At 43.0% G+C, this 18,599-nt stretch overlaps 2 protein-coding genes across 2 annotated transcripts; one reads left to right on the top strand and one right to left on the bottom strand.

Moving 5' to 3' along the window:
• The first annotated feature begins 1,584 nt into the window (after positions 1 to 1,584).
• pdcd4b (programmed cell death 4b) lies at positions 1,585 to 14,851 on the top strand. The gene is made up of 12 exons (XM_083655222.1): positions 1,585 to 1,634; positions 2,133 to 2,233; positions 2,641 to 2,955; positions 6,132 to 6,226; positions 6,619 to 6,732; positions 7,419 to 7,640; positions 10,963 to 11,060; positions 11,520 to 11,634; positions 12,679 to 12,786; positions 13,577 to 13,687; positions 13,832 to 13,971; positions 14,116 to 14,851. Exons 2-12 carry the CDS (start codon positions 2,191 to 2,193, stop codon positions 14,174 to 14,176), a joined length of 1,422 nt encoding a protein of 473 aa, XP_083511348.1. The 5' UTR covers positions 1,585 to 1,634; positions 2,133 to 2,190; the 3' UTR covers positions 14,177 to 14,851.
• A 31-nt stretch (positions 14,852 to 14,882) lies between these two features.
• Positions 14,883 to 18,401, bottom strand: bbip1 (BBSome interacting protein 1). Its single transcript, XM_083655223.1, has 3 exons — positions 18,360 to 18,401; positions 17,205 to 17,273; positions 14,883 to 16,154 (listed from the first exon to the last, which is right to left on the bottom strand). The coding sequence occupies exons 2-3, from the start codon at positions 17,248 to 17,250 to the stop codon at positions 16,003 to 16,005; spliced, it is 198 nt and encodes a 65-aa protein (XP_083511349.1). The 5' UTR covers positions 17,251 to 17,273; positions 18,360 to 18,401; the 3' UTR covers positions 14,883 to 16,002.
• Positions 18,402 to 18,599: the final 198 nt, after the last annotated feature.

Genomic DNA, 18,599 nt, shown 5'->3' with positions numbered 1-18,599 from the left:
CAAAAAGATGTTTGTTCTCTTTTAGCTTTTCTGTTGGATTCAATTCAAAGACAGTCCCAATCATGTTTGAGTCTGACATTATATTGAATGTGTTGAGTGTCGAGAACCTTAAACTGGACCATGTGAGACAGATGACTGATGAGACAGCCAACAGAGGTTGTTTCAGCAGGATTTTCAGGCCATCCTCTGTTTTGTACACTGTGAATACCGATCCTCCGACATCAAAGAGAGTGTTCTTTTTCTTTGATGAACTTTTCATAAATGATGTTTTCTGATGCAAAACTAACTTGAATAAACGTTTGAAATGAGTTGTTCCTCTTCATTAAAAATGCCTATGGGCTATGGGCTAATATGAAAATAAAAAATGCTGAAGCATGCAAAGTGTGTTAAATATATCTGAGGAATTATTGTTTTTGTTTTGTTTTGTACATACAGTATGCCTACTTGTGCTAGCTAGTATGAGTATTTTGGGGAAAGACATACCCAATTACTTTTTAACTTGAGCAGTGCAATATAGTGAACATGTTTAATATGATTAGAAATGTATATAAAATAATATGGTAAGTACAATTTCACTAGCAAATTCACTAGTGAAATTCTTGTGTGAAGAATCTACACTGTAGCCTAGATTCTTCACACAAGCTATAACAAGTTAATGCATTTAGACATAATATAAAACATTCTTTAAGTTTAAAGCACAATGAGGTGTGATGGTAATACAATTATGAAAATCCTCACGTCATTATGTACTGTAAGGATTTGCACGATTTTACAGTACATGATGTACAGTACAGAGAGTTTATGGGAGGACTTTGGACAGGACTGTTGGAAAAGAGCTCCCCCAAGTGTTGAGGCAAAACACATACATCTATTAAAAACTTCTAGGTCCAAGCAGATGTGTGCTCAGTTTGAACTTGTTTGGACACGACGCTAAGATAGTCAAAAGTCAGTATATCTTTGTTATTATTGTTATCAATACAACTTTTCCACAACCATGCATTATACTGTTAATATGGCTTTAATATGCAGAGTAATGAACTGCTCAATATTCTGTATCCTCTATCTAAATTCAGATGCAAAAGGTAACAATGCTGTGGAATATAGCTACTAATGTATGAAGAGGGTTGTAAAGAGTTACATTATACATAAAGTTGTGTGAATTTGGTCACACTGGGTTTACAGAACATAATGTCCTGTACAAACTGTTCTTTTAGGTTGGCCTAGCCTACTTGGATGGAATAACAAATTTTGTTCATCCAGGCAGAGTCAATAAATATCATCATCATCACCACCATTATTATTATTATGATCATCATCATTAGCATTATCATAATATCATCTTCAAACGTTGTCATACCGCAGTAACAAACAGAAACATTACATAATCGAAAAGTGCTGTTCTGCAACCCCAAACAAAGGGGGCAGCATTTTATTAGCAAGACAGGCCGTGCAGAAAATGCTAGAAGAAAAAAGAGCCATTCTGCATTTTCATTGGTCCTTTGCTTTAAACCCTACGTCCCTCCAGCCAATCAGATAAGGAAAACACAGCACTACGTGCCAAACGTTGCTGGGTAGATCAAACAAAAACAGCAGCGTTCGTTTCGTATCAGGGTTTTGGAGCTTGGACACAGACGGTCAGTGATTTTATTTTTGAGCTATTTGAAAGACGGAGAAATTGGTTTAGTTTTCAATCTGACACTGTTATCTATTTTAAGGTGAACACAACACAGCGAACGATGTAGCCAAAGCACGAGCTGTTTGTTTTTGTTGGTTTTCTCTGACGTTGTTTAGTTTGCGAACGTTTACCACAGGGAAATGTCGAGTCAACGGCCAAATTAATGTTATGTGTAAACGGACATTTCTGAGTGGTGTGTTGAGTAACGCTAGCGTTTGTTTTGTCGTTGCAGTTAGGTTAGATATGCTGCAGACAGAGAGGCTCGCCTTTTGACGCAGCTCTTTCCGTTGACAGTGCAGCGAACATTTTAAGCTAACGTTAGCTATTGTTTATCAACAGAGTGACTATGAATGAATGAGGGGGGAGGGGTGCGGCTGTTGTTGCATTACTGCGTGTCTGGGCATGCCGTTAACGTATGTCTGCATACTAAATCTGTGTTTCTCTCGCACTGTTTCAGGTATATCAAACTGATATTCTTTGACTTCCGCTACAAATTACATTTTCAATTGGAAAACATGGCAACTGACTGCGTGGCCTGGCTGAACGCAAACCCCGTTGGTAAGTGTGAGAACCAGTCGTCTGGATTTAAAAGCCTCATCAGCTGTCTCTGATCCGGGGCACTGTCTGTCTGTCTGTCTGTCTGTCTGTCTGTCTGTCTGTCTGGGGCTGTGTCATGATGGTGATGATGGTGGTTGATTGCTTGCAGTGCCTGATGTCTATTGAAGTCACCAGCAGATTTGATTCTGCTGTTTACCCTACATTTTGTGGGAGATGTAATATATCCAATCAGCAATGCAAAATGACAATACAAATTCAAATGGTGCCATTAAGTCCCTCTGTTGTGGGACATATTGATCATTGATCACAACCACACAAGGAGTCAGAAGTTACTTGCTCAGTCTTTATTTACTCAAACACCAATTCACCCCCCCCCCCACCCCACCCCAATCTTCTAAATCCAATAGAGCCCGAGGACCTGAGTGACTCCTTTGCATCTGGCGATGAAGACAACAGAGCGGTGACCGCCACCAAGAACATCAACAACGAGATCAACGGCAACTGGCTGCCCTCGTCCACCAGCAGCATCCACGAGGCGCGTCTGAAGGCCAAGGCCAAGCGGAGGCTGAGGAAGAACTCGTCCAGGGACTCGGGCCGGGGAGACTCCCTCAGCGACAACGGGGACTCTGTCAGGGGAACGCAGGCGGCACCCACCAGTCCCAAGAGCAAACTGCTGGACAGGAAGTCCCGGCTAGGCAAGGGCAGGGGCCTGCCAAAGAAAGGTATTACGACTGAATATTTAAATAAGCAAATAAATAATTTTCGTTTTGATGAAGGTCATTGTGATGTTGTGTTATGTGTTGGACTCGTATGGCATTGGCCAACACTGATTTTGTACTGTACTTTGTCTTGCTGCCTAAAGTGTTGAACTCTAGTATTTTTCAAAGGAAAACCTCTTAATGATCGCTATCATGGGCTAGTGAAAGATAAGTCAATAGCAGCTGGTTTGGGGTGTGAACCACATGGTCTGACCGACTGTTGTCATCACCTGCTGGTGACTTGCTGTTTAGCAGCAGTAAAACCAATTACTAGCATGTAAACAAATGGTAAAGTGATCTTGAGCAGCTCACGCCCACTTAAACACACTCTTCTCTTTCCTTGGCATCTGCTTGGTCGGGCTTTCATGGAATTTTCCACTAGAGGCCAAATACTAATCTTGGTTAGGTGTGTGACTGCACTAGAACTTACTTCTCACAAAGTTAAACTTCTGTGTGGGTGCCTGCATGGAACCCTGGCTTTTATTTGAGAGGAAATGGTGTTTGGTGACCCTTAAGGTCTATGTAGGATTTGTCCTTTTGTGTTTATTTGAATTGGACTTGTAATCTGTTCCCTTTGCATAGCTGAAGTGCAATGCTTATTGAAGGGCACAGTGATAGCTGTGGCTAAGTCAAGTGTATTATTATTGTGATAACGGCATTAAGGGAATCAGCTGAGCCATGGCATAGCCCAATGGTTTACTAGAAAGTCTGTGACTGCTTTTGCAATTTGCATATGAATGCAAAGATACGATGACCGTGCACCTCTGACACATCTTCTCCTCCCCCAACAACCTCTTTAACACGAATGCATTGCAAACTTAGGAGAACAGAAGGTGGTGCACGACGTCAATCATCTTCCAAAGGGCCAGCAGCTGTCACTCTTGTGTGGTCGCTCATTCGGTGATGTCAGTGTGTGTGGTGCCCGCGCACACACACGCGCCCCCGCACAGCAGCAGAGTCAGCAGTACAGTCCAGTCACTTTGCTTCTCCTTTGGGGCGGTGGGCCCTGGAACTAGAGCAGTTTCTCCGTGCGCCAATTTTTCGGGTTATGCAACAGAACTGGCAGTTTGAGCGTCATCATGTTCCCACGTTAAAAAGTTCACCCTGCTGCGCTGCAGTTTTGAAACGTTAGCGGGCGAGCGGACGTGTGGAATCTCGCAGCGAGGGCAAGCTTGGAGCACACAGTGTTTGCTCGCGGTACACGATGTTCACACGCTGAAGTGGGATGGGTCTGCACACACAGCACAGCCTATGTGGGCCGAGCTAAATATAGCAGGATGTAATGTGTCACACATATTGGGTGGGATTTAAGGAGGGTTTAGTACTGATCATACAAGCTGCTTTGGTTTGGGCCTTCTTACATTGTCTGCAATCTGTTGCTGCTGACCTGGCTGAGACCCAACATATGTTTGTTTGTGTGTTAAGTTAACCCTCGTGAACCCGTCGTCCCTTCCAAATCTATGGATTATATATCACCAGAGTGTTGTTCACAAACACTGTAGCTTGGGAAGTGATACAGGTTGCACACAGATATGTATATTAAAATCATATAATATTGGTAATATTAATATTTGACCAATATTCATTTATTTACGTTTGCTCACGAGCCCAGAGTTTTTCCTCTCTCAGATCATCATATAGTCAGATAGAGGGTGGTTTTGTAGCTTTGTGGTTACAGACAGAGACCGTCCTGTAACTATAAGGTCACAGGTTTGATCCTCGACGCCATTTTGATTGGAGCAAGACACTTATCCCCTACCTACCTACCACAAGGCCCTGCAAAGAGTGGTTCGTTTGGTGAACACACAGCAGGCGGTGCTCTGCCCTGCCCAAAAGATATTTACACCAGGTGCTGTAAGAATAAGGCTTAGGAGGAAAATCATCAAGGATCCCAAACACCCGGATAATGGCCTTTTCTCCCTGCTGCGGTCGGGAAGAAGGTACCGGATACACCAGGCCAGCACTGAGTGGCTCAGGAAGAGCTTCTACCGTCAGGCCAATAGGAGCCTAAATGAGGACACTGATGGCCCCCCCTCCAATCATACACATATTATTACTAATTTATTAATTATTACCAACTATTACTTTTTGAAGGAACTGACAGGATTACATTTCACTATGATTGCACCTTTACGATTACATGTGACAAATACAACTTGGTTGATTGATGCACTGGGCAGGTATCACAAATACAATGAGTGTGCAGTAGGGTTGTCAAAAGTATCGATAAAAGTTGATACAAAAATTTGGAAACGGATACAATACTCATTTGCAACAGGTATTGATAAGTATCAATACTAAAAAAATGAAACGGATACAATACTAATTTGCAACTGTATCAATATCAGCAGTGCTTTCTCTTAATGAAAAATCAAACATACCATTTCTCCCTCCCTGTCATTGGTGGGTATCGTTTGCTTCAACAACTTCAAAATATTCTGATAGGCTGATGACTAGAGCAGGGGTAATCTGCTGTGTTATGATAGGCTGATGACTAGAGCAGGGGTAATCTGCTGTGTTATGATAGGCTGATGACTAGATCAGGTGTAATCTGCTGTGTCAGGTCAAAGTTTTTAATGCGTTTTATCAGGCCTAGATTATGGAGAAGCGTGCGTCTGTCCGTCCATCTGTCTTTGTTTATTTTTCATGCCTCTTGATGTGTCGTTGTCATCCCCCCGCGTGGTATCGAAAATGGTATTGAGTATCAATATTTTCCTGGGTATCGGTATCGAAGTAGTAATTCTAGTATCGTGACATCAATCAATCCAGTTTTATATTTGAGATGTTCCAGTGCTGAAAGTCAGCAGCACCGTCTTTCTGTTTCCATGTCTCTGTGATATTTGGATGTGTGACATCATGCTCTCTGGCCCCGCCTCCCCCTGTCTGCTGTGAAAAGGCTTTTGAAGGTGTTTTTCAGGGGTTATATTTCAGGGTGCTGACTGGGCTTCCACTGAGCTCTTGTTCAACAGTAACAGTGTGTCTCAGCTGTTCCTTTCTAAAACAACTCATGTTTCAGTTCACCAGGATATATGTGGGCCACTGAATCTTTTGATGCATTTGTTTTTTGCCTCATTGTCTTAACATGAACGGTTCTGATATTGTAAAATTATCTAAATATACGGCATGACCTTTGTCTGCAGGTGGGGCCGGAGGCAAAGGTGTGTGGGGCCGGTCCGGTGAAGTGTATGAGCCGCAGGAGGTGGATGTGAAAGACCCCAACTATGATGGAGCTCAGGTACAAACTGTGCTGTTTCCAAACTCCATCTGCATAATATACAGTATCAACCAATGTCACAAATTACCGTTTGGCTCACTTGCCAAAGGTTGGTAAACCATAATTCGTCCCTATATGTCGCCCCACACGTTTTGCGTGTAGAATCAAATACTGGGTGTTAATTTCAGAATTAATCACTCACAGATAAAGTGGATCAAGATTGCAATGCATCATGAGGTGTGACAGAATTCAAAATACTGTATATCGGAAAGCGTTTTGAAGGGTAGTTTGCCCCTTGTGTTTTTCCTGGGTCCAGCCCTTCAAATCCGCCCGCTCCACCGAGTCGATGGTGGTCCCTCCGCTGCTGGATGAGAGGGACTTTGAGAAGACTGACCCTGTGTTGTGTTTGACAGGAGAACTGTGTGTATGAGACGGTGGTCCCTCCGCTGGACGAGAGTGACTTTGAGAAGACTGTTACCCCCATAGTGCAAGAGTATTTTGAACACGGCGACACAACCGAAGTAGCGGTAAGTGCTTGAGATCCTGCAGGAAACAGCCTGTCAACAGACTCGCCCTCATCTCTCACTGAAATTCTAATCGACACAGAATAACCATATTTGTAGAGCACCTTTCATGCCAAACACATTTTTCATAAAGTGCTGTGAAATAGTGCTGAACAATTAATCAGATTTATTTGTTTATTTATTTCTAAACTCGTCAAACTCAGTAAGTCCTGCACACTGACATCTATTTTTGTGTTTACAAAATCACTTTTCCTTAAACATTTTAAAGTTCTAAAAAATGTATGACAAGAAAAAATTATGATATGAATTGCAGTTTACAATACATTGCAATATTTGGTGAAATAATTGCAGTTAGATATTTTGGGGTCAATATCTTTCAGCCCTACTGTAAAAATAACATGAATCAAAAGATAAAGGTCCTTACACAATGGGGGGCATTTCTTTCCGTGCTATTAATTTGCACGTCAGTAATATTTTTCAAACCTATATCCGGTCAATGCAACCATGCATATCGATGGTGACGTTTCACTCAGCGATATTACGGCCTTTACTTTTTTCGGACCACGGTCGATTTTGTCAGGCGGGTCAAAATTCGCCTCGCAATTTCGTGCTGTTTAATCGCATCGCTCTTGGTGTGTGTAATGAGCTTAGGACTGCATGCATGAAGATTAACCTTCTTCCACCTCCAGGAGCTGCTGGCGGAGCTGAACCTGGGCCCCATGCGGATCGGGGTGCCCTCACTGGCCGTGTCTCTGGCCCTGGAGGCCAAGGCCAGCCAGCGGGAGCTGACCTCCAGGCTGCTGGCCGACCTGTGCGGGCCCATCCTGACCCGCGCTGACGTGGAGAGCTCCTTCCACAGACTGCTCCAAGAGCTCCCGGACCTGGTGCTGGACACCCCCGGAGCTCCGCAGGTGCATAGTCTGAAAGGGATTTTGTGTGTGTGTGTGCACGCGTGTGTGTGTAATTCACCGGGCCTAAAATTCTGCGCTGCGCGGGTATTGTGCATAATTTCATCAATTTCCCGCAAATGTAGCATAATGTGGGAAATTCCCGCACACATTTACAGCGTTCAACCGACGTCTGCACCAGTGCCGAACCGTGTGGAATGTGGGACGACAGTATGGAGGCAAGCCAACAAAACAAAGCCTACGCACACTGAGAGAAGGCATAGTCCAGACTCAGAGAATGCCTTAAAGGTCCCATTCCGTGCAAAAGCTGTTTTTACTTGTAAATGCATATATACTGCTGTCATCCCTCCCTGTAATGAGTGGTCACAACCTCAGAACTGCCAGAGTTGGATTTGTCCCTATCCAGCTTTCCCCTGCAGTCTCCTTCAAGCCACGCCCCCTTACACTCTGTTCCCCCAGATGGGTTAATGTGACATCACGCGGGTCCTTAAGCATACTGCGCACGGTCTCTCTCACACAAGCTACCTGCACCATTTTGTCTATAGCCACAAAATTAACACTTCTAGCTGGAGCGATGGCAACTGTACGTGATCCAGCAACTGCGGAGGTGCATTCGGTAAGTCTAGGCATTTTGAGATGTCCTGTTTAACGTAGCAACCGTTAAGTTAGCGATAGCTCGTTGCTAACGTTAGTTGTGGACACAACCTAGCGTGCTGGTCCACGGACGCTAATCTGATTGGCCGCTGGGAGCCTGGGGCGGGCTCTCCCTCAGCGGCCAATGAGAACTGTTAGTTCTGAATATATTATAGAAACAGACCATTCTTGGGAAGCGAAGAGATGAGGAAGTGAGAACGGAAGGAAAAGAGGTAGCCGGCACTACTTTCCAAACATGGCCGCCGACCTCTTTTCCTTCCAAAAAGACAGATTATGTGCATTTTGGATTAACATTTCATCGTGTGGCGAGTACCCGAAGCACAACATGTATTTTGGCGCCGTGAGATGTGTGTTTTGGCAGATTTTTAACAGCTGTACCATTAGCCTCCATTCTATGGCGATAATTACTAACTTCACGACTGTAGCTCACTGTAAACTGAGCGGACAGTGCCGGTAAGGCATGGTGTATCTTGGTTATGTGGGGGGGATGTGGCAAATGAGCTAAACTTGCAAAAAAAGTGGTGTATCCCTTTAAGGATGTGTATTTTCAAAGAAAAGAAAAAAAAAGATTTTTTTAAATAATAATAATAATTGGAAATATTGTGCTGGAGTTACCAATTTGCAAAGGGGGGGAGTCGAAAGGCGCTGTCATTTCCAATCTCATGATGCAAGTCATATGTTGAACTTAATGAATTAGCCGCCCTCATCATAATATTTACACAAAGCAAACGCCCGCGGCTGTCATCCTTTTCTCATGTATGTTTTTGGAGATTATATCCGTGTTATTAACTAGAACAGTGGTTCTCAACTGGCCTAGCCTCACGACCCACATTTTTCCCTTCCCAGATGAACAACATCGCACGCAACCTATAGTGAGGAATGTCAGAGAGGGTGAGAAGGGCTAGGGAGGTTATTTCCATGGCCAATATTCCTGTGGTCCTTGAATGGGGAAAGAATTTAAGGAACACAGAAAGTTCTAAGCACGATCTGTGGAAAGAACCGTAACGGCTCGATCCCCTCTTGGATCCCACGGTGCATGGCTGCATGCACGCTCCTCTCTAAATGTTGCATGTCACCTCATGTTTGAGGTCGTCATGTTTCATGCATCTGCTGTGAAAGTGGGGACTCTGTGGAGCGCTGGCTGGCTCGCCCGTCACTTCGTCCCAATACGGTGAACACCAAACAAGTCTTCAGACTACGTCAGCTGAACGTCTCGTTGCTGTGTGAGCTGTGTGCTCATCATGTGAAACCTTCACACTGTGGTTTGGACGTGTGTGTGTGGGTGAACCCCCCGCGTGTCTATTTCAGCTCTTTCCTTTCAGCCTGCACACAGACATGAGATCTCTGGCCATTGTCTCTGTGCGCCGGCTAAATGCTAACTCAGCATAGGAGGCTAACAGGGTTATTCATTCTCCTCTCTCCTCCCCCCACCCCCCCCCCCCCCCCTCCTCTCACACTGTCTCACTTTCTCTCGCTCGCCCATTTCTGTCCCACTCTCATTCCTCTGTTGTTTTAAAGGGGCATTATGCCGCTGCCCTGCCCTGCACCCACCCCCTCTCTCTGGTTCTCACTCTCAAACTGCACGCATACGCACACACACACATACACACATACACACACACACACACACACACACACACACACACACACACACACACACATACATACACACACACACACATACATACATACACACACACACACACACACACACACACACACACATACACACACACACACTCCTCTCTGTCTCCTGGTGTGCCTGCCAGTCTAGCCACCGCCACAGGTCAGATGAGATGGGAGCTGCCTCTCGTCTGTGTAGGAACAATGGCCGCTGACGAGCGCAGGCTTTGTCCAGATCAGAAGAGCAAAGCCAGCGCTTTGGTGTCCCCAAGTCATTGGCCCCTACTACTGTAAACAAGCATGCACGCACGCACGCACGCACACACACACACACACACACACACACACACACATGCACACGCCCATGCCCATGAGGCCACTGTCCATCATCTGTCCTGTCAGTGGTTTTGAGGGGCCTCCAGTCCTCCAAACTGACAGTAACTCATGTGTTGTTTCTATGATTTGCTATAATATAATATATTTGCAGGTCTGTGCCAGTTAACTTAACGAGATTTTCACAGCAAATGTGCCACACAGTGTTCCTAATCATGCATAAATGTTTATTCCATGGTGCAAGCGTGCAACACTAAAAGAGAGAGAGAGAGAGCTTATATTTATTTTAGCTGCCAAATGTATTTAAATCATGCATGAAAGTTAGGCCCGTGGCCACGGCATGTGGCTGCAGTCCAAATGTGTCACCTTTTGATTTCCTGGTAGCAGACAGTAAGTCCTCAAGACATGTTGACCGTGCAGCAAACCTGGCAAGCAAAACACCACAGGCCTACATACACACACAGGCAGGCTTGAACCTGATGAGTCACAGGCCTACATACACAGGCCTACATACACACACAGGCAGGCTTGAACCTGATGAGTCACAGGCCTACATACACAGGCCTACATACATACACAGGCAGGCTTGAACCTGACGAGTCGAGCTTGACCTGTGCTCTCTGGGAGCGTCCCTCCCCAGCCTGATGAGGCGTTATGCAATTTGTTTTGGATTGTTTACATTTCCTCCCCCCTCCCTCATGTGTTTGCCTTCCAGCTGGTGGGCCAGTTCATCGCGCGGGCTGTCAAAGACCAAATCCTGTCCAAGAGCTACATCGAGGGCTACAAAGGCAGAGTTGACTGTGACCACGCGAGGTACGCTGCTGTTTGTCACGCTCCCACGTCCATACTTCCATCCCCCCCCCCCCTTTCATGCTGCAATCGTGAACATCTTTAGAGATGATGTCAGAGTTTTTGAACAGGCTGTCCGTGGGTGGGATCATCATGACTGCTCAAGCTGGTGGTGGAGAGTGCTTTAGTCCATGTAGAGATTGTGTAAGCAAGCCTCTCTAAGAGGAAAAAGTACGCTGAATTAAATTAACCATGTATATGGATAGTTTAGGTAGAGTAGTGAGGGTGTGCAAGAACAGGAGAGACTGATGTTCTCTTTGAGGTTTGGACTTACACAGGTCCATAAGAATCAGAAATGATTAAAGAGATGGGGGAAAGAGTTTAGGATAGTGCGAGGATTATTTGACATGCAATATGTGTGGAAAATATTCGGGACGTCGCCGTCTCCACCCCCACAAAGCGTCCTCGTCTTTGTTTGTGCAGGGCGGCACTGGACCGGGCGGCGGTGCTGCTGAGGATGAGTATGGGAGGTCTTCGCTTGGACAACCTGTGGGGCACGGGCGGGGGCCAGAGACCTGTCACACAGCTCATCAAAGAGGTGAGGTCAAACAAGAGGACGCCAAGCAGACCAAACCTCTAGCAGCCATGGTTGTCTGATATCCTTGTTCAGTTCATACAGTATATCCCCCTGCCCCAATGCAGTGAGACTGATTATTGAACCATCAAAATGTTGTGTTATAAAGCTCTTTATATGAATCAGTCATTTCTGTGCAAATGCTGCTTCACACTGTAGCGATGCAGAACTCTTTGTTTAATTAAGAGAGTTCTCAGGTCTTTCCTCCCTCTAAAGCACGAGGCCAAATGACCGTTTTTAGACTTCAGAGTTTTACCGCTTCAGAGGACAGGGGGGTTTCTCAGATCAGCAGGTGTGGTGCAGTGATTGGTAATAACGGCTCTTCTGCTGAGAGAGCTTTAACAGAGCTAGCAGTGCATGCCTTCCCTTTGATTCTAGCTGATTGTCTAATTAGATTTAGGAGGAGATTACGGGAGTTTTTCGCCAATTTATCCCACAATTTGCCCCTCCCGAAAATCGGTCTTGGTCAGAACCAAATTCTGGCACAGCATATCTGGTCATGTGAGCTGTGCACAGATCAAAGTTTAACCCATCCGAACTGTTCGAGTCGCCCAGATCATTTCTAACCCCGTTTGATATTTGCGAGGATCTGCACGCCAACGTCACGTCATTATGACTTTCAACATTGTACAACGGAGGCAGCTGACCGTATTGCCTAGCAAAGGTAAACCTTACCAACGTTATGACAAACTCGCTTCTGTCTCACTCGTCCTCGGGAATGGACAGCCAGCTTTATGTCTGTCTCTCCATCCATTTCCTCATCCAAACTCGTCTGGCATTTTACTTTTTTATTATTATTTAATTTTTTTGCAAACTACTGGACACACCAAAGCAAGTGTTCCGCCTCCATTTCATTTCAAAATTGGTTAGGATTTTAAAACTGTAATCTGAGCCCAGCTTAATGTTTTTTTTTCCCCACTGCTCTTTGTGCAAGAAAGGGTATTTCAAACTTCTTATTCTTCTTGTCATAGGTGAATTATTGCCATGGTCTTTGTTCTGTCCCATCAGATGAACCTGCTGCTGAAGGAGTACATCCTGTCTGGAGACACCAAGGAGGCTGAAAGCTGCCTGAGAGACCTGGAGGTTCCCCATTTCCACCACGAGTTTGTCTATGAGGTAAAGACCTGTCCTACAGTCTACCTACAGTCAGACCTACAGTGAATACGCATCTACAGCACCAACCGCTCATTAGGGATGTCAAAATTGCCCCAAAATCATATTCGAATATTCCTTCTAAACAAAACATATTCGTTCGAATATATTTGAATACTAAAAAAATATATATATATTTTGTGCGTGCGTGGCAAGGCAAACCAATACAAACAGAGAGCTTATATAACTACTTGGTCTATTTATTTGAACATATATATTATTTTTTTCAACATAAACATTGTTTTGTTTTCTTCATATTTATTCAGTCAGTACTAATACAGTAGTAGCCTATACTTTTGTAATGTTTTTAAATAACCAGGCAAAACAATGTATGTTTTTATGTTGCCCTCTTGGCCAGGTTTTCTACCTGGTTAAATGTAAAAATAAATAAATAAAAACAATTAAATAATAATAATAAATTCTAATATACATTTTCATATTCAAATATTCTTTTAATTTTTATATTCATGGAAGACATGAATAGTCAAATGACCATCTATGGTTGTGCTTTTTACATCTGTCTACAACACATACATTAAGGTACATACTGCATACGTAGTTGGTCTGGTGTAGAAACAAAGTGTTTTGTATTCCAATCAGTTTGACCCCCCCAACATTGGTGAGTGTGAGCTCCTCTTGCATCTGGTAATGAAATCGATGAATGCAATCTTGCTTCGCTATTAGCAGACACACAAAGGTTATGAGTTTTTCTTTTTTAATCCAAGGTTGTGAATACATATCTCGTTTTCCTCAGGCAATCATCGTGGTCTTGGAATCCAAAGGAGAGAAAACATTCAAAATGGTTCTGCAGCTACTGAAATGTCTCTGGGTGTCGTCCATTATCACTGTGGAGCAAATGAAAAGGGTAAGGCGCCACCTGGTGTTTCAGTCATGCATCGAACCAGCCATCTACTAGTAACAGCTCATTTGTTGTTTACAGCCCTATTGCAAGACACCGCTCAGTCATCTGCACGTGTGTGTGTGTGTGTGTGTGTGTGTGTGTGTGTAGGGCTATGAAAGAGTTTACATGGACATTGCTGAAATCAACATCGATGTCCCTCGAGCGTACTTCATCCTGGAGCAATTTGTTGACCAAAGTTTCAGCACAGGAGTCATTGATGAAAAATTAAGGGATCTTTGTCCCTGTCGGTAAGTGCACATGCTGAATGAGTCAATATTCAAATATGCAGGGATACCCCTTACCCCCCCTTACCCCAGACACACAACTCACACTCCTTTCTGACAGGAAGGAAATGGTAACATAACTTGCATGTTTGTTTTTTATCTTTTCAGAGGCCGAAAGAGATTTGTGAGCGAGGGAGACGGCGGTCGTGTGAAACTTGAAAGCTACTGAGGAGCCCTTTTATGTGCCAGATTTCCCGAAAAGTGTGGGGGGGGAAGCTACTTTTTACTTAGCATATTTTTGTCATAATAGTCGGGTACAATTTCCCCCCTTCTAACAGTCAAGTGAATGTACATTTCAGAAACAAGGGTGGGGGTAAAAAAAATAAAAATATAACAGCACTTTCTATTAAAATTGAAGACGAGTAGATCACCTTTTTCCAAGGTGTTTCAATATATATATGACATAAGCTAACCCATAAAGTGCCACTCCTCTCAGTGTCAGTCATTCCACGTTGTTTTTTTTGTACAGTGTTTTCTTGATTTCACTGCCACTCCGTTTGTTTTTTAGAAAGCAGTGTTTGTATTGAAATGACTGGTTTGTGTTCAGAGCTTTATAACAGGGTAAAACAAACTTAAGGGTGGGCACGTTGTTTCAAAGCAATACCGGCTCCCTAACTGGCTGCTGTTTCTATGCTGTGCAAGACTTTTTCTTTCTACCCTTAAATCACACAAAGATGTCATTATTACTGAAGGCAACAAGACAACAACAGTACAGTGCAAAAAAGAAATACCAGTTGGGACAATTTCACAAAAATGGTGTTCAGAGTGTTTATTTTTATATTTGGGGGATACTGGTTTGTGAAATGTACCAAGTATTGCTCCCTGTTTGTTCAATAAATCACTATTACGTAATCTAAGACTTGTGTTTTGTGAATGTCAGAATATTAACACTGGAACCCTTATTAACTTAGGGAGGTTGCCTATTTATCTTAACAAGAAAAATATTGGGCAGACATTGTTTTTTGTATATTTTATGCCAAATTACATTAGATTGCTACAACACAACTAATATTACAACCCAACCATGGAGATGAAATTGATGTGTCCCTAATGCAGGGTTCAAACACATTTTCATGAATACAATTCCAAAACTTCTCCATGACTTTCCAAAGATCCATAATAGAATTTCAATGCAATGTGAGGCGGTGACTCTGAATCAATACCAGAAGTTATTACTAGACTGGACAAATATAGGACACACACCTCTATATTGGGTTTAAGTGCTTTAGAAGTCACTGCATCACATTACATGGAAGCTATTGTAATGAAACATGAATTTTCCATTAAAATCCTAATATAAATTACAATGAGCACTAAAATCCAATAAATAGGTGTGTCCTATTTGTGCAGTGTAGCAATAATTTCTGGTATTGATTTAGAGTCACTGCCTCACGTTACATGGAAGCTATTGATCTTTTTTCCTCCATATATACATATTAATATAAAATACAAGAAGCACTAAATTACAATAAAGAGAAGCATGTCCTACTGGTCCAGTGTCATCACACAACAATTGCATTACTTTTCCAAAACATCCACATATTTTACTAATTCAATTACTTTTCAAGGCCCGGAAAATGAGATTTAGAAATTCCGTGACTTCCCCAGGGTTTCCATGACAGTGCATGGGAAGTTACCCTGCTAATGACACTGATGATCCAAAGTTGAACCTTTTATTTATTAAAAGCAAAAATGACTAGCATAATGAGCTAGGCCTCCCATCCACCTACAGCAACACTTGGTCAAAACGTGGTTAGGAGTGGGCAAAAGGATGATCCCTCTGGAACCTCAGGGGGTGGGAGGTTTCATCCAGTTCAGCAACACTTCAGGCATATGGAACCCTTCACAATAACAGGATGTCACTTAACTCTCCATAGGGGTACTTGATATGTTAACAGTGCTAGGAAGCGCTGGATTTTTGCCATCCGTCTAAATAAACTGCTGTGATGACTTGACTTCATTGGGAGTCTCTCCCAATTCTCCTCCATTGGGCTTCTACTGCTCCTTGGATGCCAGTTCCTGCTGTTTGACTGCCTCTTGAGCATCCCTCTGCATCTTTTCCAGTTTCTCCAGAGTGACTGACTTGAGAGGGAGCAGCTTGGGCTTACACAGAATCATGGTAGGCACATCTTCCATGGAAAGCTGCCCTGTTGGATATTGCCAGAAAAACAAAAAGATGCCAACACTGCCATAACTGATCACAGTCGTACGACTAAACTTGGCAAAGAGAATGTTGAAAAGAGATTTGGTTGGATTATGGCCATATTTCACAAAGACCTCCAGCAGCACAATACAAATACAAATTGTATTTCCAAATAAGTAGCAGAAGATGAAACGGTGTTATGGCACAACACCACTGACGAGGTGCGTGGAGTGGGCAGCTAACACTTAAAAAGAGTAACTTCCAGCAACACTTGCAGTACACAAATATTCAAATGTCGTGTGCCGAAATGCATCAGCTTTGCAAATAAATATTTGTTTTCAGTACTGCAACTAAATGTTTCTCTTTTTCAAATAAGTAGCATAAACATTTATCAGTATTGTGTGCCAAGCGGGCCTTTAGCTAATTTAAATTAGCAGCGTAGAAGTAGCCTGATGGAAAGTCACAACAGAGCAATGGGTGTAATCTGTTACATTTGTAGGCTTCTTGGTTCTCAGCAATGTCAAATGGCTCCAAAGCTCACCAATTCTCTATTTTCTGTAGCACTGATGGTCTGTTTTTACACATCAGTGCTAGTGGCACAGTCAGATTGGTCTCACTACATGGGATATTTTGTCCACATCTGGTGCTTAAGTGCTACTGGTCAAATGCATTACAGTTTTAACACTGCAGCTGCACTGTGCTTGCCTGGGTCCAGACCTTCCAATCCACCCACTCCACAGAGTTGAGTTTTGGCTGCTTGCTTCTGACTGAGTGTAACGAGTTGACTGATTCAGTCTGATATCAGGCTAGGACTGTGCAATCCAAATGTTGGTACTGAGCCCGTTTCACAACTTAATACAGCTCAACTTTGTTTATACTGCAACAATGGCAGTGGTGGTGAGCTGGTGAAAGAGACCGTGAAGAGGCAGCACACAACACTGAGAACCCAGTGCCTGGTTTTGTGAGTGCAAACAGTTCCCATGTTGTACTGTCTGGGACCAACAAACACATGCTTGTTTGTGACTAGGGCTGGCCAAATGGCTGCTGTACTAACCTTGTTTAGGCAAAACTTCTCTGAATATTGACTTGACTTCAGGCATTGCGTCTTCTGAGTGCGTAATAGCTGAAAGGTACAAGACAAATTAGTTTATCAAGTATTACATTAGCATTTTTATCTCCTAGCTTGAATGAACTGGGGAATAGCACTGAATTCAACCATTCAAAAGTTATTCTAAAGTTAAGGACAGTTGACTCTGTATTTGTGACTAGGCTGCTCTCTCACAAGGCTAGAAACCAAAGATTTGAAAGATCATCAAGATAGTTGCTACGCGAATGGGAAATATGTTGGGTATAGGTATACCTATACCCAACATATTTCCCATTCGCGTAGCAACTATCCCTTCATTGATAATGAATGGTGGATTGAACTGACATATCCATGAACCAAATGCAGGACTCCACTACTTAATGGTAGCATAATTTTACATCATCATTCTGGCCTCTCATCCTGTCACCCAGTGCAGCTCCCCAGCATTTCCAAACTACCGTGAAGATGCTGTCTGGGGCACATGCTTGATCTGCAGTTTATTTAGTTTTACCTATCTAATTACACAATGATGAATTATATAAGTAAATAAGCAATTCCAAAATAAATCTGAAATAGAGATGCAAAAATCAGAAACATAAGAGAAAACAAATGCTACTTATGTGTGGTCAGATAAAAAAAAATAGACTACTTAATTAGGCTAATAGAAAAATATTAGTCTCAAATCATAGAAGGCCATCTTTACCACACTGGTCATAATCTGACAACACTGCTGATCATATTTTACGCATAGCCAAACGTTATTCAACATGGTGGTCGCTCCATTAACAACATTAATATTGGGTAAACAACACGATATTTTAGAGCCAACCATATCTGGCAGGACCTGTAATTCTGTATAACGTTATGTTATCCCTACAGCTAGGTGTACAGTAGCGAATGTAAAAGCAGATTGGCAACGTTACGGCCAACTAGTTTAAAAGTAAAGTTAGCTAGCGTTAGATTTACCTAGCACTAAAGCTAATTTGCCATTATTTGATTATGATATCAGCTGTTTGTGCTAGTTTACAACGCTACTTCTAACATTAGACATCAATATCATTCTATATGATCGAATAACCACAATCAAAACATTAACGCTAGCTAAATATTGGAAAATCCCACCTTCAGCACCAGGCGAAAATGAGATTACAGTGGTTGTCGGTTGTCAAGCCAACACTTCCGTGAGAATCACGTGACTTTCTTCTGTGTGCTGCTTTCATTTCCAGGTGCGGTGCTTTACTGCCATCTGGAGGCCATTCAAGGGACTACTCGACAATTCATGCCTGAATATTTTAATAGTAATATTGTGAATAATTGGTTATGTCTAATTGCATTTACGGATTCACGTGGTTCTTGTTTGTA

Source organism: Poromitra crassiceps, assembly GCF_964638095.1.
Source record: "Poromitra crassiceps genome assembly, chromosome: 19".
In the NCBI taxonomy this organism is placed as follows: domain Eukaryota; kingdom Metazoa; phylum Chordata; class Actinopteri; order Beryciformes; family Melamphaidae; genus Poromitra; species Poromitra crassiceps.
The sequence above is the reverse complement of the archived record's forward strand: the minus strand, read 5'-3'. Positions and strand labels throughout refer to the sequence as shown.